At 39.1% G+C, this 26,183-nt stretch overlaps 6 protein-coding genes across 6 annotated transcripts; 2 read left to right on the top strand and 4 right to left on the bottom strand.

Annotated features, from left to right (window-relative positions):
* Positions 1-380: 380 nt before the first annotated feature.
* NCS54_01450500 (Hypothetical protein) lies at positions 381-4,567 on the bottom strand (the record flags this gene model as incomplete). The annotated part of the gene is made up of 5 exons (XM_053159653.1): positions 381-803; positions 850-4,004; positions 4,051-4,134; positions 4,187-4,439; positions 4,499-4,567. The coding sequence occupies 5 exons, from the start codon at positions 4,565-4,567 to the stop codon at positions 381-383; spliced, it is 3,984 nt and encodes a 1,327-aa protein (XP_053015628.1).
* Positions 4,568-4,958: 391 nt separating this feature from the next.
* NCS54_01450600 (AB hydrolase-1 domain-containing protein) lies at positions 4,959-5,991 on the bottom strand (the record flags this gene model as incomplete). The annotated part of the gene is made up of 5 exons (XM_053159654.1): positions 4,959-5,086; positions 5,133-5,243; positions 5,291-5,506; positions 5,555-5,839; positions 5,889-5,991. The coding sequence occupies 5 exons, from the start codon at positions 5,989-5,991 to the stop codon at positions 4,959-4,961; spliced, it is 843 nt and encodes a 280-aa protein (XP_053015629.1).
* A 478-nt stretch (positions 5,992-6,469) lies between these two features.
* On the top strand, positions 6,470-8,182 carry NCS54_01450700 (MFS domain-containing protein; the record flags this gene model as incomplete). The annotated part of the gene is made up of 5 exons (XM_053159655.1): positions 6,470-6,715; positions 6,767-6,872; positions 6,919-7,316; positions 7,368-7,570; positions 7,618-8,182. 5 exons carry the CDS (start codon positions 6,470-6,472, stop codon positions 8,180-8,182), a joined length of 1,518 nt encoding a protein of 505 aa, XP_053015630.1.
* A 3,793-nt stretch (positions 8,183-11,975) lies between these two features.
* On the bottom strand, positions 11,976-12,525 carry NCS54_01450800 (Hypothetical protein; the record flags this gene model as incomplete). Its single annotated transcript, XM_053159656.1, has 4 exons — positions 11,976-12,038; positions 12,089-12,153; positions 12,204-12,302; positions 12,360-12,525. The coding sequence occupies 4 exons, from the start codon at positions 12,523-12,525 to the stop codon at positions 11,976-11,978; spliced, it is 393 nt and encodes a 130-aa protein (XP_053015631.1).
* Positions 12,526-18,638: 6,113 nt separating this feature from the next.
* NCS54_01450900 (Hypothetical protein) lies at positions 18,639-19,327 on the bottom strand (the record flags this gene model as incomplete). Its single annotated transcript, XM_053159657.1, has 4 exons — positions 19,042-19,327; positions 18,895-18,984; positions 18,779-18,843; positions 18,639-18,728 (listed from the first exon to the last, which is right to left on the bottom strand). The coding sequence occupies exons 1-4, from the start codon at positions 19,199-19,201 to the stop codon at positions 18,639-18,641; spliced, it is 405 nt and encodes a 134-aa protein (XP_053015632.1). The 5' UTR covers positions 19,202-19,327.
* A 1,206-nt stretch (positions 19,328-20,533) lies between these two features.
* Positions 20,534-21,128, top strand: NCS54_01451000 (Hypothetical protein; the record flags this gene model as incomplete). The annotated part of the gene is made up of 2 exons (XM_053159658.1): positions 20,534-20,992; positions 21,075-21,128. Exons 1-2 carry the CDS (start codon positions 20,714-20,716, stop codon positions 21,126-21,128), a joined length of 333 nt encoding a protein of 110 aa, XP_053015633.1. The 5' UTR covers positions 20,534-20,713.
* Between the last annotated feature and the right edge of the window lie 5,055 nt (positions 21,129-26,183).

Genomic DNA, 26,183 nt, shown 5'->3' on the forward strand with positions numbered 1-26,183 from the left:
GAGCAACTGCGATGGTGATACGAAGACGAACGATTTGTTTATTTATACAGGTGAATCTCTGAAACAGATCCCGCATTACTATCCGAGGCAACGTCATTGGACAACTTCCAGGGGTCTCATTTTTGGGGTCATCGGGCGTCCGAGTCGGAGCTCCGAGGCTGGTGGGGCCGAGCCCCGTAATTCACGGAGCTCCGAATGACTACATCGATGACCGAGTTTCGCTTCATGGTAAAGGAGAGGAGCAGGCCTTTTTCTGTCGGTGAAAAATCTGCCCCGAGGTAGTATTCCGAGTTGGAAGGGGGCTAGAGAGTAGATGATGAGGTGAGATGGGGAACATGACTTGGGGAAGGTTGTGTTGCATTATTCAGTCTAAGGATAATCTATACGAATCCTCTGTGAAAGTCATCAAATCCTTCTTCCTCTTCCTCACCATCTGGTCTCCCATATCCTCCTCCTCCCGGTGTGTTGATCTGCACATACTCACCCGGCTTCAAATGAACAATGGCCTTTCCTCCAAGATTCATCTTCTCTAGCTCACCCCCCTCGTTGAACTTGAAGACGTTGTTCTCACCCTTTTGGCCTGCGTGACCTCCAGCCATGCCGTACGGGCGGTACACTCTTCTGTCACTGAGGATGCTGAACTTGAGGTTGGTACGAGCCTCAATCTCTCGAGTGATACCATTGCCACCGCGCCATCGGCCATGGCCTCCGCTTCCGTCCCTGATACTGTACTTGCGAACGAGAACGGCCGTTCGCTTTTCTATTACCTCGCTGTCTGTCTGTCGGGTGTTTGTGGAGTGTACCTAATAAAAGTTAGTAATGTTGTCTGACGAAGGCGAGATAACCTACATGTACTCCATTTTCTCCGGTGTAGCCTTCGCCAGCACCGACTCCTCCACCAATGGATTCACCGTAATTCCATCCTGGCTCAATCTCTCCAGTCTGCGGGTTCTTGCCTCCCATGCCCCAGCCAAATGAGTTGGCACACCCCTGGCTTGCTCCGTATCGACCAAACGCACGAAGAATCAGGTCAATCACACGCTGGCTCGCTAGGGTTGAGCCGCAGATGGCCACGGCGGGGGTAGGGTTGAGGACAGAGCCTACAGGCACGCGGATATCACAAGGGGCTAGACAACCTTCGTTGAGAGGGATTTCGAGGTTGACGAGACACCGGATGGTGTAGATGATGGCTGAGTGGGTGATGGAGATGGGGCAATTATAGTTTCCCCACATCTGAGGTCCCGAGCCAGCAAAGTCGTAGATCGCACCACCTGTTTCTTTGTCGATGGTGATCTTGACCTTCATGACAGTACCATCATCCAAAAAGTCCGTTGCCGTCAGAGGCTTGGGGTGTTTCTGAGCCAACCCCTTGAAAAACTGTCGAACCGCAAACTCGGCGTTGTCTTGGATTCCCTCCATGTACTTATGCACCACCTCAAGAGTGTACTCATTGCAAAGTTTCTGAAGCAAGATGATGCCGCGCTGGTTCGCCGAAGTTTGAGCCTTGAGGTCTGAGATGTTGTCTTGGATCCGACGTGTTGCACTGCATCCTGGATATGTGCCCACCTTGTTGAAGGTGGCTCTGACGTCGTCTTCGAGAAATTCACCGCCGCTGACAATCTTCATTGAGGGAACAATGATTCCTTCTTCCCAGAGGGATCGAGATTCGGGCATCATGCTAGTAATACCCATGCCTCCGATATCTGTGTGATGGCCACGGGATGCGACATAAAAGGCAATCTCATCACCAACAAAGACAGGCGTTACCACGGTCAAATCAGGAAGATGAGTGCCTCCCCATGAAGGATGGTTCGTAAGCAAAACATCCCCTGGCTTCAACTTCCCTAGCCAATGGCGATGCTGAGCCTGAACGGCAAACTGCATGCTTCCCAAGTGAATGGGAATGTGAGGGGCGTTGGCAACAAGTTTTCCCTGGGGCGAGAAAATGGCGCAGGAGAAATCGAGGCGTTCTTTGATGCTGCTCGAGATGGAAGTTCTTTGGAGGGTGTTGCCCATTTGCTCGGCAATTGCCATGAAGCGATGTGCAAAGACGGAGAGCTGGATAGGGTCGAGGTTGCTCGTAGAGACAAGTGCCTCAGATGGTGCACCCTCCACGGTCGCTGGTGTGGTGCTTGATGACTCTTCGGCGGCTGTCTTGTCCAGGACAACGTAGTTTGAGAGAACATGGGCCTGGAAAAGCGGCTCGACGAGAATTGTTTGTGTCTGGTCAATAATTATCGCTGGGCCGTTGATCAAGCTTCCTTCAGGAATGTCTTCCAACTTGAAGACGCTTGTATCCTGCCAAGTGCCATCCAGGTAAACGCTTTGCGTTGCCGTCTGACTCGAGTAGGGTGCTAGTCTGCTCGAAGCGATCTCCTGGTAGGCAGTTGGCTCACGAACTTGAGTTCCTGTGCTTCCTATTCCTCGGACCTTGACCGACTCGATGATGATTGGTCTATTCATGGAAAAGGCAAACTCTCGCATGTGAATGTCTTTGAAGGCAGCTGCGTAGTCTCCGTCTTCTGGCTTTGAAACGGAGAGGTTCGTGTCGGTGCCGAAGTACTTCAACACGAGGGATTCGTCAAACACAAGGCTGCCCTCCGAGGCCTTTTGGGAGACGAGTTCGGCAGCAACCTTTTTCTTCAGAGTTTCAAAAAGCTGATTTACGCCGTCCATGGCATCACCGTTGAGCTTGGCCGCATACGGTTCGTATGTCTCGTATTGCAACTCCGCATGCGCGATGCCATGGGCAGAGAGGAGAGACGACAGTTTGTGAATCAGAACTCGCTTGATCCCCAGCTTATCGGCTATGGAGCATGCGTGCTGACCGCCTGCACCTCCAAAGCTGACGAGGTTGTGACTCTCTGGAGCGTATCCCCTTGCCTCTGTCGCATTTCGAATAGGTCGGCTCATTGTCTCGTTGGCGATGTTGAGGAAGCCGGAAGCCACCTCCTCTGGTGTCAGATTCTGTGAAGTCTGGAGGTTGAAGTCCGCGGTAATCTCCTGAAACTTTTGTCTCACGACTTCAGTGTCTAGCTCTTGATCTCCAGACTCTCCAAAGATGGCTGGAAACGAGGACAGGACCAGTCTTCCGAGAAACAAGTTCGCATCGGTCACTGTCAGAGGACCTCCTTTCCTATAGCAAGCAGGGCCTGGATGAGCGCCAGCTGACTCTGGTCCAACAGTCAAGAGTCCGTTCCTTGCAAAGAGAATGGAGCCACCACCTGCAGCCACGGTTGCAATGTTCAGCATGGACAGGTTGATGGTCCTCCCAGCGATGGACGTCTGTTGGAGAAAATCGTATTTGCCATCATATCTCGAGACATCTGTGCTTGTACCACCCATGTCAAAGTCAAGAACAGGGGTACCTTCGTTGGCATCAAAGCATCGAGCTGTACCAACGACGCCACCTGCCGGACCACTTAGAAGGGCTTCGTTACCGCGGAACTTGTTGGCCTGTTTCAGTCCACCATCAGAACACATGAACTCTACTCTTCCGGGCGGCACCTTGAAGCCAGACTCAAAGTTGTCAACGTATCGTCGGATGATGGGGTAGAGGTAGGCTTCAGAGCAGGTTGAGTTGCTTCTGTTGAGAAAGTTGATGGATGGGCTTGTCTGAGACGAGATGGTGACAAATTCAAAACCAACGTCCTTGGCGAGTTGAGCGACAAGCTTTTCGTGGTCGGGAAAGATGTAGGCATGCATGAAGCAGATTGCCAATGATGTGTACCCATCGTTTCGAAGATCTGAGAGTTGCTTTCGAATGGCGGCTTCGTCGGGTTTCTTAATGACCTGAATGGTTTCTCCGCTTGGTGTTTTGACAAGGTTGAGATTTTGTCCAAGGACTTGTTGACTGAGTGGGTGAGGGTTGAGATCGTAGTCCTCGATGGTGATTCGTTCATCGATTTCAATCACGTCTGAGTGGAGGACTGAAGCCTTTCGTATGCTGAGATTGAATAACTCAGGCCTCGACTGATCTCCAATGACGCAAACATCCTTGAAACCTGTACTTTGTTAGACCTCAGTTGATGACGGGGATAAAGGACTTACCCTTTGTTGTTGCAAAGGCAAACTTTTCACCGTTTCCCGTGAGAAGCGCATTTGTAGCAACGGTAGTGCCAATACGGCACGATGCTATTCCATGTGAGTTGAAATGAACAGTGCATGCTTGAATGAAGATACAAACCTATCCTTGATGCATCAAGTTTCTCACCAACTGGAATTGTCCTCCCTTCAAACCTCTCCAGAATCCTTCGAATAGCCTCAGTTGGAGCATCTGGGTAATTGGCAGGATCTTCTGAAAGAAGCTTAAAGATGAAGGGACTCTGCCCTTGACCGTCTGTCGCGATCACGTCGCAAAAGGTGCCTCCCCTGTCGATGGAAACGCGAATGTCTGCCATTTTCGGTGTGTCCCAACCCACGCTCAACGCAATAGCATGCTGGTTTTTAACCATCAGTCAAAACGACGAGTTAGCCGAATGATGAATCGGCTACTCACAGACCTAGCGAGTTTCGATGGCGCAATCTCGACTAGCGATGGATCCCTATGTCGGGGTGTTTCCGACATGATCCCTGTTTTTGGTATTTCTAGCCACTGGTGCTAGACCAGACTTGGGCATGTCGCGAGCGGGCCGATTCCGACTATCATGTCACCGCCCGACTGAGAGTTGAGTTTCCCCGAGTCAGTTGTCGAGCTGGAGTTCTGGTTGGGGCAATGGTTTTCCGGGTTGTCAGTTCATGCTGAAACCATGTGCTGCGGAGAAGACGAGGAGCTTGCCGATCACATCTTATCATGTCAGGAAACGAGTTTTCCCCGCGATTGAAAACGTCTTACCAAGGGTAGGTATCTTGATAATGCAAAGACATGAGCGGGGTTCTTGACATAGAGGTTATCTTGCAGCCGGAAACGCGATTGAATGTCTCAATACAAGATATGCTGCATACTGATTAACTATCTACTAATCTAAAAACTCTCTGATCTTGGAGAGCACCAGATCCGACTTTTCAACGTGCACGCTATGATTGGCACCAGTAACCACAAATAATTCCGCATTCTTGACGCGTTCCGAAATGATCTTTGAGTTGTCTTTGCCAAGTCAGCCAAGGCTCGCATATAGGGTCAGCAACATTACCTGGCGGACAGATCCAATCTTGATCACCAACGATGACCAATGTCTTTGCCGTGATGCTGTCAAGCTTCTCAACGTAGTCAAAGTACTTTTCCTCCTGCGAGTAGAGGTCATCTGAAAGCGTCAGCCAAGTCGTCTTGTCGTCACTAGTCGTGACGTACTGTGAGATTCCGCAACATAGACCGTATCCAGACAAGCCCTCAGTCCTGCGTTGGCATCAAAGTCTTCTCGGTATAGCGGCATCATGGCAAAGTGAACAAGTCTAAACTCGTCGTCGTCTTGAAATGCCCCAAAGACCTTGTCCCTTAGCATCTCCTTTGAGAAACTGGGGACCTTGCTGATTCTGTCCTCGAGAGTTTTAATAGCGCCCTCCTCATCTGATGCATCATTAGTTCAGTGTATTAATCAGAATGTTTGATACGTACGATGGTGAGATGGTGCCGTTCCACGCAGAATTAAGTGCGAAAGTCGAGCTGGATAGGTAATGGCATACTGCTGAGCGAGGAACCCTCCAAAGCTACCACCACAGATAATGACCTTCTCTTCAGGCCCCAAGAAATGCTTTCTCACGCCTTCAATGTCGTCAACCAGCTGCTTAAAGGTATAAGGCTTGGTCCGAGAGCTCTGCCCGTGTCCCCTGTAGTCAAATGAGAGGACACGGAAACGGTCGTTTAGGCGGCTGTAAACTTTGTAATCAGACCTGTGATCCCCTGAGCTGGTTAGAAAACTTGTATTTTTTCAAAGGGATGAGAGTCTTACCCATGCCCCTTCCGCCGTGGAGGGTGATGATGAGTTGTGCATTTTTCGGGCCGCTGAGCTCATAGGCAAGCTCAGCTCCGTTTACTGTAATGATCTCAACCATTTCTGCTGAATAGCGACAAGAGTGATGCAAACGAGTCGGGGATTAGTTACTTTGAGGGCGTTGAGGGCTGTTCTGGTGGTGTTGCTATCAGCCGTCGAGGTCACTGTATTCCGCAATAATACTGCATTATCAGTGCAACCAACAAGACACAAAGCGACAGCTGCCTTTGACTCACCGAGTTATTCCCCGTCGCATCCAGATTGCGCTAGCCGGGGTCAAGTCCGTGGCATGGATCGCGGCATCACGCCGACGTCGAGAAATTTCCTCTTTGGGAAAAACGCCCGGACTTGCGCCGGAGCGGCAAACGACCTGGGAGCAAGCACGCAATCGGCCAGACGAATTAGAAATGGTTAGAGCAAACGCCTTCTTATTTAGTGGGCTCGTCGATACATCAGAAGAAATCTGGATATAAGTTCTTGCTCCTGGGATGCCCTGGAATCAACCTCTTGTCAAGTTTACTCCGACATAGCTTGTCACGATGGCTCCTCACGCGGTTGAAGGCGACAATGCGATTAGCACTGCACATGTCAGTGCGAAGGATCGCTCATCTATTACATCGGCGGCAGCGGTCGACTTGAAAAATGACACGACGGTCCCTGCGGCGGGCAAGGATCAATGGTTTCACTGGCACGAGCCCGGAACGTCCAAGGAGGAGAAGAAGCTCATTTTTAAGCTTGATTGGTTCCTGTTGAGTTTTGCGTGCTTGCTATTTTTCATCAAGCAGGTTCGTTTCATGCTCTCATCAGTGATGCAAGATCTTTGCTAATACTGTCAGCTTGATGGAAACAATGTTTCAAACGCCTACGTGTCTGGAATGTCGGAGGAGCTGGGTTTTGGTCCCGGAAATGAACTTTCGTGGATGAACACGTACTTTTCAATTGGTAAGAGTGAACATTTGCCCATGAGAAGCTATACTGACGTTACTAGGAACCATCATTGGAGGTACAGCTGCCAACCTCATCATCACTGTTCTTCGACCCCGAATCTGGCTTTCCTCTTGTCTCCTCATCTGGTCGGTCTTTGTGCTAGCCCTGTTCAAGTGCAACCACGCGTACCAGTTTTACGTCTTGCGCTTCTTCATCGGCCTGTTTGAGTCGGCGGCTTGGCCAGGTGTCATGTACTGTCTCGGCTCGTGGTATCGAAAGAGCGAGCTGTCTCGTCGAAGCGGCCTGTTTGTCATGAGCGGAGTCATTGGACAGATGTTCTCTGGTTATCTGCAGGCTGCTCTTTTCACGGGCATGCACGGTAAAGGTGGCATGTCTGCTTGGAGATGGTTGTTCATCTTTGACTTTATCCTGGCTCTGCCGGTTGCTGTTTATGGATTTGTGAGTACATCTTTTCTGTAAAGATATGCTCATTTAAACTGACCACAATAGTTCTGTTTCCCCGACACGCCTCATACTACCACCGCGTTTTATCTCAACGAATGGGAAAAAGAACGTTCCAAGCAGCGTATCGAGGAAGAGGGCCGCAAGCCAGCTGGAAAGATGGACTGGTCGGTGCTTCGTCGCGTCTTTAGCTCTTGGCAGGTGTATTCGTTTACAGCCGCATACTCGTTTTGGACCTTGACCTGCGGAAGGTAAGATACTACTACTCAGCATTTATTCTTATTCTAACATTTAAAAGCTACGTCATGCAGTATTTTGCCATCTACCTCAAGTCGACCGGCTGGTACTCGGTCCCCGAGATCAACAACATCCCAACATGTATCGGAGCAGTCAACTTTGTCTTTATGATCTCGACGGGCTACATCGCCGATAAACTCGGTGGTCGTGCTCTTGTCTGTGGCGCCGTCGGAAGTCTCATGATATTCAACTACGCCATCCTCACCGCCTGGGACGTCCCGCACAAGCTCCGAATGGCAGTCTTCATCATGCACGGCTGCTACGGCTGCTTCACGCCCCTCCTCGCGGGCTGGGCCAACGAGGCCTGCGGCGGCGACCAGCAGAAGCGAGCCTTTATCCTCGGCTTCATGGTGTCTGTCGGCCAGGCCGTGGTGATCCCGTTCCAGCAGGTCCAGCTGGCGTCTGGCGAAGCTCCCGAGTTTAAAAAGACCCACGGCTGGGGGAGTGCGCTGGCTTGGGTGGTTGCTTTGACGCTCTGGACGGGAGTTGGGTTGCCTTTGGTGCAGAGATGGAGGCAGAAGGAGGTTGTGGTGACGACAAGGGAGGAAGATGTTGATGAAGTCTAGTTGATAGACTACGGGATATTGGTATTGGAGAGTCTTTAATATAGAATAAGAGATCGGGGAATTTGAGTCATGTTTGTTAGGTCGTCGACTTGATCGTACGCCGTCTCTTTAAGGCTAACGAATACCCGGGAATGTGCCTGCTGGCCATTTATTTGAACATGAATGCGTATATGACGGATATATTGCTTGTGGTACAGCGGGATCAGCAAATAAGGGACATTCTACTTGAAAGAAACTTTCCTTCAACAATATTCTCAAACTCATCTGAAAGATAGTTTGGGCCTAAAGAGACGAAGTCAGGACCGGTGCGGCTCATCTTCTCGTAAGGCCACCCTCCCTCTAAACCAACATCACCTTGCGAATCCGGTCCCGTCGGAAGCTCTAACACTAGAGTCTCGATACGCTGAATCTAACCCCAAATCGGCCGTGGACTGCAGTGAGATGGCATCTCCACCTCATCGTGCGAGGTTGGAGAAGCGGTAGCACCTGATAATACCGTTCTCTCTTGGACATGTTAACCTTCTGGATAGTTCCCTTGGAGACAAGGTACGGTGTTCTGCACAGCATTCTGGTCTCATTTCTTGGGCTCTGGGCGGTGCCATGCTACGGCTGGCCTTGGGATGGAGCTTATAGTGTTGCTCAAGCTTTCCCTGAAGCTCTGTGGACGTGTCTCGTCATCATCTTAGTCGTGATGTCTCCTCCATATGCGAAATCCTAGGACAAGGGCAGGTAGAACGGGCAAGATTGACAAAGAGTAGGTAGCATGCCAAACAAGTCCAGGAACAAGGGAAACAAGACCTTTTTAACCCGCGCGGGCTTCTTCCCAACCCCTCGTTCGATGACACCCAGCTATGGCGTCCAACCTGGTGTAGCACACCCGTTCAGATGAGGGCCTCGCCGATGCAAGGGCTGGCTGTGATGAGCGTTAGGCGCAGTCTTGGCGGAGCCAGGCTGCGTTGATCTGAGTGACACAGCCTGCTTTTATCGCTGCGGCGGCGACTTGAGGGTGGCGTAAAGGAGGGAGGGGATGGGCCAGGGATGTGATAAGAGCCGCTCATTTGCAAAGCACGGTCTGGCAGAGCCTTGTTTCTAGCGTTTCTGCAGAGAAAAGCTTAAAATATCCTATGTCTACGCGATTGCTAGATATTCACAAAGACCCAAGTTGTTACCCTACCGATCATGCCCCCGTGTCCAAGCTCAAGCTTCCACACATCAATCATATGGCCATGAGCTTGTCAACAGCATTTGCATCTCACACTCAATTTTTTGAGAGTTTTCCAAAGTAAGCAACTCTTGGGGTTGCTGCAAATCATTACAAGGTCAACCTCCTTGTCGCTGCCCTCTCGCTTTACTCTCAGCTACCAACGCCGTCCTCACAGTCTTCAGTTTCAGCAGGCTTGGGCACTACTTTTTGCTCAAAGATGTCAAGCTGAAAGCTGGACCAACTTGGCAAGGGAGGGGCCAAGGTGCAGTGGCCTCCGTTGTACACGTAGACGTTGGGACTCCCAAACTCATTTTGCCATCGCTCTCTAGGCCATTGTCGACGCTCCTCAACTATCTTGTAAACATCCCACGGTGGGCCGATGTTGAAATTGCACCGGATGACCGAGGCCTGGTTATTCAGGTGATCCATGCCGTGTAGTAAGTGCATGCCTGCCCAGGTGCTCGCGTCATAGCGCTTTATGACATTGCCAACATGTGTGTTGAAGCATCGTCCAAAGGCCCGCTCCGTGGCGGTCCCGGCAGCATCTTGGTCGCCAATGTCAAAATCTTCCAAGACGCCATTGATGTCCATGTCCTCGTCTCGCCTGGGAACGACGGGCGGGTTGTCGCTTTTATTAACGGTGTTGAAGTCTTGGCGTGTTAGTCGTCATGGACTAAAAAGTCAGGGCTTGACTTGATTTGACGCATGCAAGAGGAATTGACGTGGCGTCTTCATGCATCAACTAACGCCTCGAATTGACACCAAAATTGACTCGACTCAAGCGAAATTGACTCAAAAACTGCCGTGTCTTATCATGACTCTTAGCTAACATGATCAACTGCGATGGATGCCAAGACTCGTCGTCTCAAGTGGAACCAACTCATCGTCCAATCACGGGCAACCAAATCGACACAATCCAGTTCATCAACTTTACTTGTCGCTCTCATGAACATATTTCAACACCATCTGAGCTTTTCGCTTTTTGTCACGAGTACAAACGCACACCAATTTATTGTTTTTATTCTTCTTTTTCCCCCATGTTTTCTCAGTGGTAGTGTACACTTGGAGGTGACTCCTATTTCTGTCTGGAAAGTGACAGCTGACCATGTCCCATATATTGGGTGTATCTGTGCAAATTATATTTTTTTTTACTCGTTGTCAGGACCTGGGATACTCCCATGGCAATGCTTGCCGCCAAGCAAATCCACGTAGCTCGCTTGCTTTTACCGTTACCAAGCAACCACAGCCCTCGTGCCTACCCTAGAGAAGCTCATTTTCTTCCAGGAGCCCAACATTGCCTCAACTATCAAGCATTAGGATTAGGTCATAAATAACTCGTATTTGGCGCTTGAAGTATCTCCGTTGGGAGACCAATTTCCTCCATTATTACATTTTTAATAAGCTCAGGCTATTTGGTGTTCCGTTTCCCAACCACATGAAAGCCCTGTTTCTTTGAAAAATGGCTCGAAGAGCAAATTTAGGGCACCTAGTATCCCACCGTCAGCATAAACGCCACATCATTGGCTGGCACATTATGTTTGTATTCTCAGCATCTTTATTCACAACTCTTATGAGTGACTATGCATAAAATTGTCCTGACAGCGACATCCCGCCTGAAACTACAACGGCATTCCTTTCCGTCAACGCAACGCTACAAATCTGTCACATGATGTCAGCTCTCGGGAAGCAATGCCGGATCTAATTGTCACCGTCACATCGTGCTTCGCCACGAGGGGCCGAAGCGCACGGATGTCGGGACTCGGCACCGGCGCGGACCCTCGCCGGAACCCCAGCCGTTCAAAAACCATCGAGATAAGAGTTTGGGGTTCCCGTGATAGCCGATAATGGTTGGGGATCGATCCAGAACGTGCTTTGTGTGCCTGACTAGCATAGCTTTGACGTCAACTTGGTCAATTCCTTCCAGTTGCTGCCGTTGAGGGCACATTGACCTGCCCCTTGGTTAATATTCATTGTCAATTTAGATTCAATCAATTGCAGATACGAGCTCCACGCCACATCTATGAATGGAGTGATCCCGTTGTGCTGCCGCGTCAGCATGCTGCGCACAGATGTAGGAGTCCAGGGGGCGGATATTGGCATCATTCCAGTCTGCAATAGTCCACTCACGGGCCCAGACCCCCTGGAATTCTAATAGGGAATTCTGGTACGCATTATACTCACAGCATGGTTTTGGATTGCCGTTGCTGCAATCAGTGCATCGCATGGGCAGCCGACGAGCTTGTGGAGCCGTATCAAAAGCAAAGCTCGCGCACTACTGCTAAGATATACTTAAATCTCCGTGGTTATCGCATACGAATTTCAGAAGCTCTTCAACTGCCGAATGGATACTTCAAACTTGATGTTCCCCTGGTCCATCTTGCAGCCTCATGAACCGTGCACTCTGGACTAGCGACGGGGCAAAAACTTTAATGTGGGAGACATTGATGCTAAAACAAGCCTATGAAGCTAGAGAATCCGGCCGGCATCCCCAGTGTTTAAGCGTCATGGAAACGCAAGCTCAAGGCCTCGAAATAACTATAGTACCGCTTGCCCCTCTCCACACCACGCCCACCGCAGTCCCACTCACCCCTACTCGTAGATATTGATGGTGATGGGCATGTTGAAATCCATGTCGCCGATGCAGATCTGGAACTAAAAATATCGTCAGTTGAAGTGGGGAATGGACAAACTGGGTTACGTACGCCGTCGTTGTTGTTGCAGCAGATGACGGTCTGCTCGCAGGCGGACGAGTTGGAGCAGACGTTTCCTGAGAAGCGTAAGTCTCTACAGTATCAGGAACCCTGTGGCATTACTTACCACCCTTGCCGTCGCTGGTGCAGCAGTACGGCTTGCCGGCGGAGCAAAGGTTGGACTGCGAGACCGAACCACCACTGCCAGTGGAGCAATCGCTGCCCTCTTCATACGACGACTATCGTTAGAAATGCTCTTAAGGTTCAAAGACGTCTAACCCACTTGACTTACGGGAGGGGAAGCGGGGGAAGGGGAAATCACCAGAGGTAGGGGCCCGACGCTCCATGGCTCGAGGCTCAATTTCAGGCCCATGAACAGGCTCAGCGACCGGGGACATCATGGCTCCCTGGAGGAAGACCAGGCAGTGGAGAAGAGTCGAGGCATGCATGATGCTGATTGGAAGCGAGTGAATTTGGGTAAAGGTAATTCCTTATAGACTGCGATAAGTTACTTATTAATATGTATTAGGCTTGTATATTTATTAAGTAATACTTAAAGCTTAAGATATATTTTTTTTATATATATAATTATTAGAGGGCTAAATATAAAAATCTAATTAATATTTATACTTATTTTAGGCTTATAAAAAATATAATATACTTAATAAGCAAGTATCTCACTTAAGCAAGTATCTTAATTTACCTTATAGTAGGATTTACTTCTTAAAGAAAACTATTATAAAAAATTCTAAAATATTAAGCTTTAAGCTTCTAAGGCTATAAAATTAGGTATAAATTACTTATAAGATATAAAACTATATATATTATTATAAGAATTTTATAAACCTCCCTTATAGGGTGGTTTAGAAAAAGATATATTTATACTATATAACTAGTTATTTCTTTATAAAGAGATTTTTTTTTAAAAATCTAAAAGAATTACTTTTATATTAGGTTAGGTTTATTAAACTATGCTTTTTAAGTTTCTAGCTATTTTATAGCTATCTTTAGAAAATTTAAATTAGTTGTTTTTTAGTGCATAGTATGCTAAGATACTTGCTTATTTAAGATACTTGCTTATTAAGTATGTTAATTATATAATATAATATTACCCTTAATAATACTTATAACTTTAATAAAACTAGCTTTATACTAGTTATAATTATAAGTGGAATAGTTATTATAAGTATAAAAAGGCATAGAAATTTAACATTAATTTAGTCTAGAAACTAAAAATAGGTTATAATTATCTAAGTAACTAATAAGGAAGACTAAGTAATCTAGCTATTTATTATAGTTATAAGCTAATATTACCTTGCTAATTAATACTAAGAAAGTAACCTTTTAGGCAATTAGGCTATTATAATAATTAAAAATAATTAGTATAATAATATAATAAGCCTTAAGTAATTAAAGTATTTTAATTAATATATAAAGACTTAATTAAATAATAGCTATTATCTCTTAATACTAAGTAGGTATAAAAGCTATTACTTAGCTAACTTTAAGGTATATTATAAAAAAAATAATATTATTATACTTTATATATTACCTTATTTAATATATTTACTTTAGCCTCTAAATATTATATATTTTAAAATATTTAAAAAGGTTTATAATTAATATATAATATATTTAATTTAATGCTTTATAACTTATATTTTATAAATTAATTTCTTCTTAGCCTTTTATATTATAAATTAAGTCTTAAAAATAAATACTAATATCTAAGAAAGTTTTAAAAGGTCTAGACTTAGTTCTCTTTTTCTTTATTTAAACTTAAAAAGTATTATATTAAAGCTTAATATATAGCTATACATTCTAATACTTATTAAAAAAAAGATTAGCCTTTTTAACCCTTAGGTCTCTAAGATGCTAAAGATTATACCATAGGCTATTTCTTAGTCTAAATACCTTAGAAGATAAATTAGATAATATTAGAGTAATATATATAATAAGTAAGTAGGCTAGATAAGCGAGTAGGCTAAAAATCTTAACTTTTAAGATAAGATTTAAGATAAAAATATAATAAAATATTTTATTAATTATTTAATCTCTTAATTATATATTTTTTTTAAATAACTTAAAATACTTAATATTAAGAGGCTAAAGTACATAAAATAAATAAGGTAATATATAAAATATAATAATCTTATTTTCTTTATAATATTTCTTAAATTTAATTAAATAATAATTTTTATATTTATTAAAGATTAAAAGATAATAATAAGTATTTAATTAAATAATTATATATTAATTAAAATACTTAAGCTACTTAAGACCTATCTTATTATTAGTTTAATTATTATAAGTTATAATAATAGCCTAATCGCCTAAGAGGTTATTTTTTTTAATATTAGCTAATAAGGTAATATTAGCCTATAATAATAATAAATAATTAGATTACTTATCCTTTTATATTAATAGCCTAAATAATTATAGCTTATTCTTAGTTTTTAAATTAAATTAATTTTAGCTTTTTATATCTCTCTAAGCCTATAATAATTATTTTATTTATAATTATATTTATTATATAATTAGTCTTATTAAAGTTATAAATATTTATAGGGGTAATATTATATTTTCTAATTATATTTATTATAAATATAAATTAATTATAAATAATAATTAAGTCTTTATATTTAGCCCTCTAATAATTATATTTATTAAAAAAATCAATCTTAAGGTTTAAATATTACTTAATAAAGTTAATAGCTTATTACTTATTAATAAGTAATATATTATAATTAATAAATAGCTAATTTGCTATTTCTTTAATATTATATAATTATAAGGAAAACCCTTATAAATCTAAGTTAAAAATAAATTAAATAATAATCTATTCCTTTAGATTAAATAGCTTATATAATTTAGGAATAATATTATATTAAGACTATATACCTTTTTGCTAGTAACGTAAGGTATTATAATATATATTATAAATCTCTATAGCTTTCTAGATATTTAACTTCAAGTTATTTTAAAAGGCTTAAAAAATAAAAAAGATATTTACCTCCTTATTTAATTAAGATACCTTAGGTAATTAAGAATGAATTAATTAATTAAAAAGAAAAGATATTAAGGGATTTTTAGCCCACTCACTTATCTAGCCTACTTACTTATTATATATATTAGCTATTTAATATTAATTCTTAAGGCGCTTAGGTTATTTTCTAAAGAAATAAAAGGAATAATATATAAGGTAATATTATTAAGGTCTAAGGTTAGGGCCCTTTAATAATTAAATAAGGCTCCTAATAAGTAATATAAAGTAATAAGAAGGTAATTATAAAATAAAGGGAAGATAATTATAGATAAAGGTAGAAAAGTAATTAATTAGATTAATATTAATATATAAGTAATAGCTAAATTATTAAGAAGTAGTAGTTATAGAGAGTTAATATTAATAAGTACTTCAACCTCAGAGCATAGCTAAAGGTAGATTAAGGTAACTTAATAAGAGAAATATAATTTTATATATAATCAAGCTATTATACTTAAAGCCTTTTAATGTAAGACTTAATATTAAATATACTTTATAAGTACTTCTATGCTTAATACTCTACCTTAATAAACCTTACCTTACTAAGAATATATTATTAATTAATAATAATAAAAATAGCCTATTTTTTATTCTAATAATAACTAATTATTATTATTAGGGATAATAAAATATAAAATAATAACTTAAATTATTTAGTATATTTTCTTATTAAATAACCTAAGCCTAGAGGTAAACTAATATAAGATTATATTAAGGGAATACCCTTAATATATTAACCTTATTAGGTTAAAGACTTAAAGTTATCTTAGATTACTTAAAGGAGATTAGCCTTATAAGATTACTAGAGCTAAAAAAGCTCCTTATAGCCTTATAGTTATTATTAGATCTCTAAAAAGTTAATTTAGTCTTTTTAGTTATTACTTACTTAGGCTTTAAGCTATTTTTATACTTAATAATTAAGACTTTATTAATTATTAAAAGTAACTTTTAGATAACCTTACTAAGTATATTAAAAATAATGACTTTTTATATAATAAGAAATTAATATTTTTTATTACCTTTTAATAATAAGAAATATAATTATAAGAGCTTTTTTACTTTATAAAATAAGTTTATATAAAAAGTTAATAAGTAAGAAGGTTAATTTATAGGTTTCTTAATAAATAAAATAAAAGTCTAAATAAAAGTTTAATAAAAAGTTTATTAAGCTAATTCTAAGCAAGGTTTTAAGATATAATAATAATAAATATAATACATAAATATAATAAGTAATCTAATTAAATTACTAAGAAAGAAAAGTTAATATAAGTAAAAAAAAAGTATTATAAAATATATAGTAAGATAAGTTATAATATAAGGATATATTAGATAGGTATTATAATATCTAGATAAGAGTATAGTAATTAATTTTAATTAATTAAAGAGTTTATTATATTTTTATTATATATTTAAAAGTAAGAATTAAGATTTTTAATTTACTTATTAATTTAATTTATATATTAATAATATATATTATATTATTTTATATATAAAAACACTATTAATTTAATACTAACTAAAATACTTTTTTTTTTAACTTATATAATTTATAATTATAAAAACTCTATAAGATAAAAATTAAGTTTTTAATTTTTAATCTCTAATTTTCTTTTTAAATAATATTATATAATTTATATTATGTAAGAAAATCTTTTTTTTTTTTTTTTTAAGTATTTACAAATAATCTTATCTCTAGGTATAAAACTTAGGCAAAGGCCCCGCAAAGGCCTCGCTAAATATTAGGCTTAGATCTATATCTTTACAGAGGTCCTAGCTAAAAGTAAGTCCTCCACGTTAATATCAACCTAGCTATCCATATACAGCGCATTAGATTTTACTTACCTCGCAGTTGTGGCGTAGCTGAACTCTCGCCCCACAGTCTAGATTGTGTATTAGTCTGTCGGTGACGCCAGATAGGCTGGTTGCCCAAATTAGCTGCTTCAGGTCCAGAGACAATGTCACATCAGCGGTCTGCTGGTGACAATGTAAATAATCGACTTCCGGGAAGTGCCGGAAGGTTATGGGACAGAGCTAGGCCTTTTAGAAGGTTAACGCCAGTCGTTGTTGGCCAGTGGCCTGTTGCTCAGGTTTGGTGTTAATAAGGTTGCGGCTTCAGGCACTCGGTTGTCTAGCTCAGGTCTCGATGAGCGCCGATAAGCCCTCGGACCCTTAGTGGCCCAGCTGATCTCCACCCGGAAAGCCAATTGGCCGATTCGAAGCCTAGAATGGTTTGCTATGAACGCTTCGGCCCCTCAATATCGCAAATGCAACGGTCGGAGCTGAGGTGGTCCCAATCAGGTCGTAGAGCATGACTACCGATAGTCCGTGTGAGGGCCGGCTCATCGCTGTTCCTGTCGGAAAATAAAGGATCTGACCTTCAGCCTTTGAGAAATGACGCCATTCTTGTTCTCCGTCAATCGACGGAGGCCGCTATCCCCGTCTCTGTGATGTTGGTTCTATTCAATATTGATCATCATGCCGAGGTACCGCCAGCCTGGGAGATCCGGGACCGGGGTTCCCCGGCCTGCCAGTTTTAGGAAGACTTTTTTTTTGCTTCAGAAGGCTGTCCTAGTTTCGGCTTGGCACCTGTGTCGATGGCCCAATTCTCCTCATGTCGAGTCCATTTTGGAATCCGTTTCTACAGTAGGGTTTGTAAGGAGCCAGGTTGCATGTTAAATTCTTACCGTTATTGCTTAAGCTGCTCTACTCTTTCATGAGCGGAAACCAACCATTGATCCTGCCTCGACGGAAATGCAACGGGGAGCTTCCACAACGTTCAATAGTGTATGTTGCGGAGATACGCCTTACATCAGTCGGTAGAATTTGTCCGGGGAACCTGTCCGGGGAACGCCACTGGTCCTACTTAATGGTAGACTCCGCTCCAAACACCTGAGGCCACCGAGAAGTAGGTGACTGCCCAGCCAACTTAGTCTCGTGTTTTCCTTCTTTCACCAACAAGGTAGGGAACCTTGCTGTCTATTCTTCGTAGGGCGGGGGAACCCACGATCCGATCAGGGAACCGGCCGCTGGGAACGGCAGAAGAGCAGTGTGATGAAGGTTTTCAAGATACAGCAACGGCGCACCAGTCTAAGGTATCCCTGCCTGAGCGGCTGGCGTTGATGTCACAATTACAAGGAGGTAGTTGAGTTTTTGACCTCACCAAACTTCAGCCTCCCCGTCCCAACCGCCACCAATATCTAAATTTAAGCTGAGGCTCACATGTGGGTCAAGAAAAACACCAAGGCCTGCAGCATCGCTCACGAATCGGACAATCCGGGTTCCTCAACTGTACGTGATCGAGACAAGTGTACTTGATCAACCAGGCAGAAGAGGGTCGTATTCAGTACTACATCAACTACTAGCCATTCGAAAGGAGTGAATTCACCCACCTAAGGCCTTCAATAACAGCGTAAAGGAGTGTAAGAAATGAAAGTAGCCGCACCCTAGCCCTACGTCGCCGCACCGCCAAACCCGTCTTGATACGGAGACATCGTCTTCCCGACACCGCGAACAAAGCTTTTACTTTCCCCCCTTGATATTCCCCTTGTTGATGTTGATGTTGATGGTGACGGGCATGTTGAAGTCGATATCACCAATGCAAATTTGGTACTAGGCAACTTGTGAGTCATGGGATGGGGCTGAGAGGCCAAGTCACTTACACCGCCGTTATTGTTGCAGCAAATGACCCTTGAGGTGCAAACCTCTGAGTTCGAGCAGGATTGAACTATGGAACGTCAGGTTTCCTGCGTGGCCAAAGAGTTATGGGAATACCTACCGCCATTGCCATCGGTGGTGCAGCAATATGGGGTTCCTGAAGAGCAGAGGTTTGTCTGTGTCGGGCAATCACTGCCTCCCCCCTGACCTTCTGCAGGGGCGACCCCCAGTTAGACTGATCACCTGAATGTTTTCATCATCAACTTACTGCGCTTAACAGCGGGGAGTTTCGGGAAGGGGAAGTCCCCAAGAGCCGGAGCCCTAGGCTCGATGTCTCGAGTCTCAACACCTACGGTCGAGTCACTAATCGGAGACGCCATGGCGCCCTGGAGGAGAACGAGACTGTAGAGGATAGTGGAAGCGTGCATAATTGCGATGTTTAGCGCGAGCGCAGTAGAGTGGGCAGAGCTAGTAGAGGACGAATGGAGGGCAGAAGATGGAGCTTCAGTAACGAGCGGGGTGGCGAGATCTAGAGTGAGCGAGATGCTGAAAAATGGATAGGACGGTGAAGAAGGCCGGTATTTGTGCAGAACTGTTCCCTTAGCCTCGTATTTGGTACTCGGTGGCAGAGAGCGACAAGCTGGTCAGAAGGTATCTCAGCCCCCCTTGAGACGTCCCACCGTCGCGCATGACCATATGTGACATAATTGCCCATCCTTGCTAGGTTTGAATGTTATCACGCTGAAGTATGTGGCTAGCTGGGACTACTCGCCGTTCCCTTCTAAATTTAAATTGTCAAAGCCGTTTTCAGCTAAGATGCGCACATGCGTGGTGGTCTGAGGACATAGCAATGGCCCTGAAATCCTGGCCAATCGGGGCATCCCAGTGTGCTAAGTCTGTTTGCTACTTTCTGGTTAAGTTTGACGCTCATATATACATATCTTGCTCAGAGTCTCATCGGAATATCTGTGCTATCATATGCAATCTCGACGCATGTCTCCCCACCTTATCTTCATGACTTTGGGTTCTTAGGTCTTCTGGTCTCGACGCACCTAGCGTGCTTGGGCTATTTTTGGTTACGCTTGAAAGTCTAGATAAATTCTCTACGTCTGAGTTACGTATTAAAACATCCGTGCCGTTTTATGTAAATACTATGTAACTTTGTCTTAGTGACTTTGACGGCTTGGGGTTATCGGTATCAAAGCAGTTAGAGCGTGCTCGGTTTCCACTACGTTCTTATATCCAGTGACCAGACATAGATCTTTAGCCGTCAGTTACAGCGTAACATCTGTGCTGTTACATCCCTTGTGCCCCCATCTCATTTTACCAACCTGAGCTCTTGGGCCTGTCGGCCTCGATTCTCGGCCAGACGGGGCGAGCTCGGGCTAGTTACTATTGTATTGAAGTCTAATACCTGGATATACGCGTTCGGCTGGGAGGCGAATTGGACCATCCGCCCCGCTTCCCACCACAAACGTCGCAATAGGCCAGGATTCCGGTCCCCCGGTCTATCGGCCTTGACGCACCTAGACCGCGCCTAGATTCTGCCTCTGTTCAGCCTCTTGCCATGCCCTCTAACTACTCGACGAGTTGTGGGAGGTTTTTAACTTTACCGGCCTCATAACTAACCTCCGGTAGCATTATAGAGATGTTTATGATGGTGTAAGGGCCGTAAAAGAGTTCAATAGCTTCGAATTCTGGCTAAGAGAGGATGAAAGAGGCACCTAGCCGGGACACGACAGCTAAGTTATTTGGGAACAAATGACAAGGACTCATTGGAGCTCCGAGGGAAGAAAGAGATATATAAAGGTGGTCTTCTTCCTCCTTCAACCATCCATCCTCATCACTCACTCACTCACTCTTCACAACTCAGCACAACAAACCCCAATCTGCTCTTCAATACTCTCTTTTTGAGATCTCAACACTTTTCAACCACCAAAATGCAACTCACCTCCATCGTCGCTCTTCTCGTCGCCGCCACCGGCGCTGTCGCTTCTCCCGGCCGTGCTCCTCCTCCCCCTCCCCCGAAGCCTCATCGTCCTGCTCCTCCCACTATCGGTCCTGTCACCCAGACCCAAAACTGCGGAAACGGTGCTTCTGCTTACTGCTGTAACAATGTGGTTGACAGCAAGGGCTTGAGCTACTTCGAGTGCAAGAGCTCCACGGGCTCCTGCGGCACTGTTGCGATTTGCTGCCAGAACAACAACAACGGCGAGGACGTACGTGAACGGAAACCCCTTGGGCAATTTCTGGCCCTCATGCTATACTCTTAAAAGAAATTACGCTAACCAATCATTGTAGGGAAATGCCATCCAGAACTGCGGCCTGGGCAACTCCCAGGTTATCTGGCTGTAAACGGTCTTGCTGGAAGCCGGTCGATCATGGCGGCCCTCTGGAACTGTGGTGGGCAGCGCATCAATAATAGTTATCGACATTCAGGTCCTTTTATAATGGACTAGAGGGAGTATCGGATTGATACGGGGTTTGGATAATGGTTCGGTCGTCTCTTTCTTCGGTTTGGGTGAAGGGATAGCTCTGGTCAGGGTAGCCTCGATCCTAACCACCCACTCTCCTTAAGAATTTTTAAGAGGGTCTATTTTAGTCGTAGTCGGAGAAAATAACGAAAAATACAAGAGGTTATTATGCTTTTCTTTAATTTGCAGTGAAGGTAATTAACATTATTAATTGCTAGTTTATAAACTCTAGAGTCCCTTGGTATATAAATTTAGTAGATATAGTATGAATATATCTTACGCACCCTATCTTCATACTGTGAAATCACTGCTATATTACTAGCCTTAGTAATAGACTACTAGTCCTAGGCTATGTAATCCCTGACCATAGATTATATCTTCTCACCGAGGCTCTTATAGTAAAATTACGTGCTAAAAGTCTAATAATACCCCGCCCTAATCCCGCTTTACAATGCGACTTTCGCGACATAGGCTTTAATATTAATATAAGAATAATTACCTAAAATAATACCTAAGATATATAATTTTAGTATTAAAATAAGTAGAAATTACTAAAGAAATTATTATAAATCCCTTGGCTCTAGCAAGGGGTTAATATACTACTAAAAGCGGAGGGTAAATAGCTAACTCTAGCAGCTATCCGGTCAAAAGAAACATAAGTCATAATATAAAGAAGGCATATAAAGGTAATCTAAAGTCTAAGTTATTAATCCTATCTAATAGCTACTAGATCTAATTATTATAGAGTAAGACTTATTATATAAGGTACCCCTATAACTAAGATATATAATAATTATTAGGGCCCTAAAAGTTTTATTATCCTAATAGAATCTAAGTCTTTACTTTCTTTATTTTTTCTTCTTAGATTTAATAGTAATATATTTTATAATTATATTTTAAGTATTTCTTAAATTTTATAATTTTTTTTATTCCTTTTTTATAAATACTTAATTACTTAATCTTTTTATTTTTCTTTTTTTATCTCTAAGGCTAGCCTAATATTTATTTTATTTTTTATTAAAAAAATCTTAATCTTAGTTAATCTTATTATCTTTAAGTCCCTTAGTCTTATTAACTAACTTAGTAGCTCTAATAATATGCTTCTTATTAGTTTTAGTAGGTAATTAATTAAAAAAAAAAGACTTAATAATACCTCTATAAGCCCTAGTATTACTATAAGTAATTAAGTATTATAGCGCTAAAGTTATATACTTATTAATTAGATCCTTAAGAACTAAGGTTAGCTTTAACTTATAAATAGGTATTACTTATTACTTAGCTATAAATTATTTCTTTACTTTAATAATATTAATCTTTTAAATCTTAATATTAAGTTTATTAATAATCTTATTAAAGTTATTAATTATTATTTTTATGCCTTTATATATAATAATTTAGATTACTTAGCTATTAATTTCCTCTTAGTAATAAATAGATTTATTATTTAACTTATTAACCTTTTTTATTACTTATTTTTATTTATTATTTATCTAATATACCTTTTTAATTAATTAGTTATAGAGATTAATTATATTTATTTTAAGCTTATTAACCTCTTTTAATATAATAATTAACTTAATAATAGTATTAATAGCAATTATAGATATATTATTATTAACTCTAATCTAATTACTATTAGTTCTAATATTAAGGTATCCCTTAATTTTAGCTATCTAAGAATAATATATAATTTAAAGATATCTTAAGATAATTCTATTAGCTATATTATAAAGATTAATAAAATAAATAAGTATAAAATTAGCTTAATTAGGGAGGAATTTAATATATTACTTCTTATTACCCTAGCTATAATTATATTTACTAATAAAGTAGGCCTTTATAGTATCTTATATATAGTTCTTAGTTTTATATATTAGGTTAAATTCTCTCTTAGTTTTCTTATACTTAGTTTTAATAGGCTTATCTTTATTATTAGGCTTATTATTATTATAATACTTATAAATAAGGTTCTTAAGATAAAAGTATTATTTATAATATAAGTATATATTATTAGCCTTAAAATATTTAAAACTAAGCTCCTTTCTCGCTTAGTATTTTAAGTAATTTAATTAAAATTTAATATTAAGGCATTAAAAAGTATTTTACTTAATCTAGACTTTTTTTATATTAAATCTTTTAGCGGGCCTATTAATTCTAAAGTTAATATAGCTTTTTATCTAGCTAAATCTATTCTCTTTATTATTACTATTAATAATATAGCTATTTATTAGCTTATTAATTCGCTATTAATATTATTAATAAGATATACCTTTAATATTACCTTAAGGTATATTAAGAAATATATACTTATTACGTTTTTTAATATAGTAAAAAGCTTTAATTTCTTTAAGGTTAGACTTATAATTAGACTTAGTATTACTTATGATAATATTAAAGTTTTCTTAATTAAGATTATTACCGCGGTTATTAAATATATTACTAAATTTAATTATATTATATTTAGCTATATTAATAATACTACTCTAATTAATACTATTTTATATAATCTTATCTTATCTAATATTACTTTTACCCTTATTAATTATAAGATTATTAATTTTACCCTCGGGGTAAATAATCTTAGTATTAGGTATTAAAGATATTATTATAATTTATATTAGATTTAATAATAGCTAGTTAGTTTTATAAGAGGTAATAATTAATATTATTATTTTTAATAATAAGTATTTAGGTTTATTAATAGCTAATTAAATTTAATCTTATTAATATAACTAAGGTTTATTAATATAATATAAGGTAAAAATTAGAAAAACTTTTATAAAGCTAATAAGTTTAATATATTTATTTTATTATAATAAATTTAATTATATTTATTAATTATTTTTATTTTATTTTTATTTATCCTTAATATTAGGTTTATTTACTTATTATATATTATATTTAAGGTTTATTTTTCTTATATAAGCACTAGATCTTATATATTTATATTAAGAAAAGGTTTTAAGATACTTTTATACCTTATTAAGTAATATTAATTTATTAAAATTAATATAAAATAAATATAATTAGATATAAAATAGTTATAAATAAAAAAAAAATATCTAAGGTTTATAGTCTTATATTATTTACCTTATTATTAGGGTTAGTATAATTTATTTATTATTTTTTCTTTATCTTAAAAGATTTAAATATATTTTTATTTTTTTTTAAATTCATTTTCTTAATTTATTAGATTTACCTTATTTTATATTTTAATTAGGCTTTTTATAATATTTTATAATTTAGGTTTAATAATCTAGTTATTATCTTTCGCGATAAAACTTATTTATCTAATAAGTAAGTCTTAATATAATTTCTTATTTCTTTATTAAATATATTATTATATAATTCTTTTTACCTCTTAGTAGTTTATAACTTTATTATTATTAATTATAATAAAAGCTAATAAAGGAATAATATATTAATAAAAGTTATTATCTTAAGCGGGTTTTTATAAATAAGTAACTAAGATAACTAAATAGACCTTTTAATACTCTAAGAAGTTAAGCTTAAAGGCTTATTACTTAATTTTATATATAACCTTATAGGGTCTAGCTCTTATAGGGGATTATTTCTTTTTTAGTTTCCCTAGTAAGTAATATCCCTTATATAATTATAAATAAATAATATTATCTTTCTTAATATTAATTTTCTTATACTTTATATTATATTAGATTTTAATAAATAATATTAAAGTATTAATAAGAAATTCTATCTCTTTATAGTAAATCTTATATAATACTTTTAATATTTATATATTAATTTTTTTTTTCCTTAATTTTAAAAATAATTATAATATTAATAAGTCTTTAAAGGCAAAAACTATATATTAAATTATTAAGTACCCTCTTAATTATATTTAATATTATATTATTAAGGTTATATTATAGTAATAATAATAATATTAGCTATAATATATTTAAATTTATTACTATATAGTATTTAATTATTATTTTAAATATTTAGTTTTTTTTTTTAAAATCTTATTAATTTATAAATAATATATTACTAATATAAGGAAATTAACTCTTAGGAAACTAAAAATAGCTCTTTAGATTTAAGATATAAATTTTAGATCTTAGTTATTAATAATTTATATTAAGATACCCTAATTTAATAATAATAATATTTAAATAAATATAATTACCTAATTTTCTATTATATATAATATATGCCTTATTAATAATATTATCTTTTTTAAAAATATATAATTAATAAAGGCTAAGTAATTAAGTTTATTATAGCTAGTAATAGCCTAAATTATCTTAGCTATTAATACTTTTAATAAGTTTATAATAAAGTTCAAAGTAATTATATAAAAGGGTTATAATATTATTATAATTAATTATAATTCCCCTTAGGTTAATTTTTTACTTATTAAATTCTTATAATATACTAAGCAATAAGCTATATAGCTATAAATTATTTTTAATATCTAATAAAAATAAATAAGGTCTAATTCTTATATTATATAATTAATTTTAAAGTAATACTTATTATTCTAAATTATCTTAAGGATAGGTTTAATAAGTAATCATAAAATATATAGCTCTATTTTCCTTTATATCTTATATAATATAAGAGATCTCTTAAAAGCTCTTATAGCTAGAAAGAGATAATCTTTAGTTATTAGCTTTAGCGCCCTAGGCTCTAAATATCCCTAATATAATCTTATATATACCTTAGCTTAATATCCTTATTATATCTTTCTATAATCTATTAGTAGAACTTAGGCATAATTCTAATCTATATTAATCCTATTTTTATTAGCGCTACTATAAAGTCTAGTTTATTAAAGCTACTTTTAGCTACTTACCTTACTAGGTAGTCTTTAATTAATAATCTTAAAAGTATATCTAAGATAATATTAAGCGCGCTAAATATATAAAAGATTTATAGCTTAAACTAAGATAAGTAATTAATAGCTTTAATTAAT

This window comes from Fusarium falciforme, chromosome 12 (assembly GCF_026873545.1).
Source record: "Fusarium falciforme chromosome 12, complete sequence".
NCBI classification, from domain to species: domain Eukaryota; kingdom Fungi; phylum Ascomycota; class Sordariomycetes; order Hypocreales; family Nectriaceae; genus Fusarium; species Fusarium falciforme.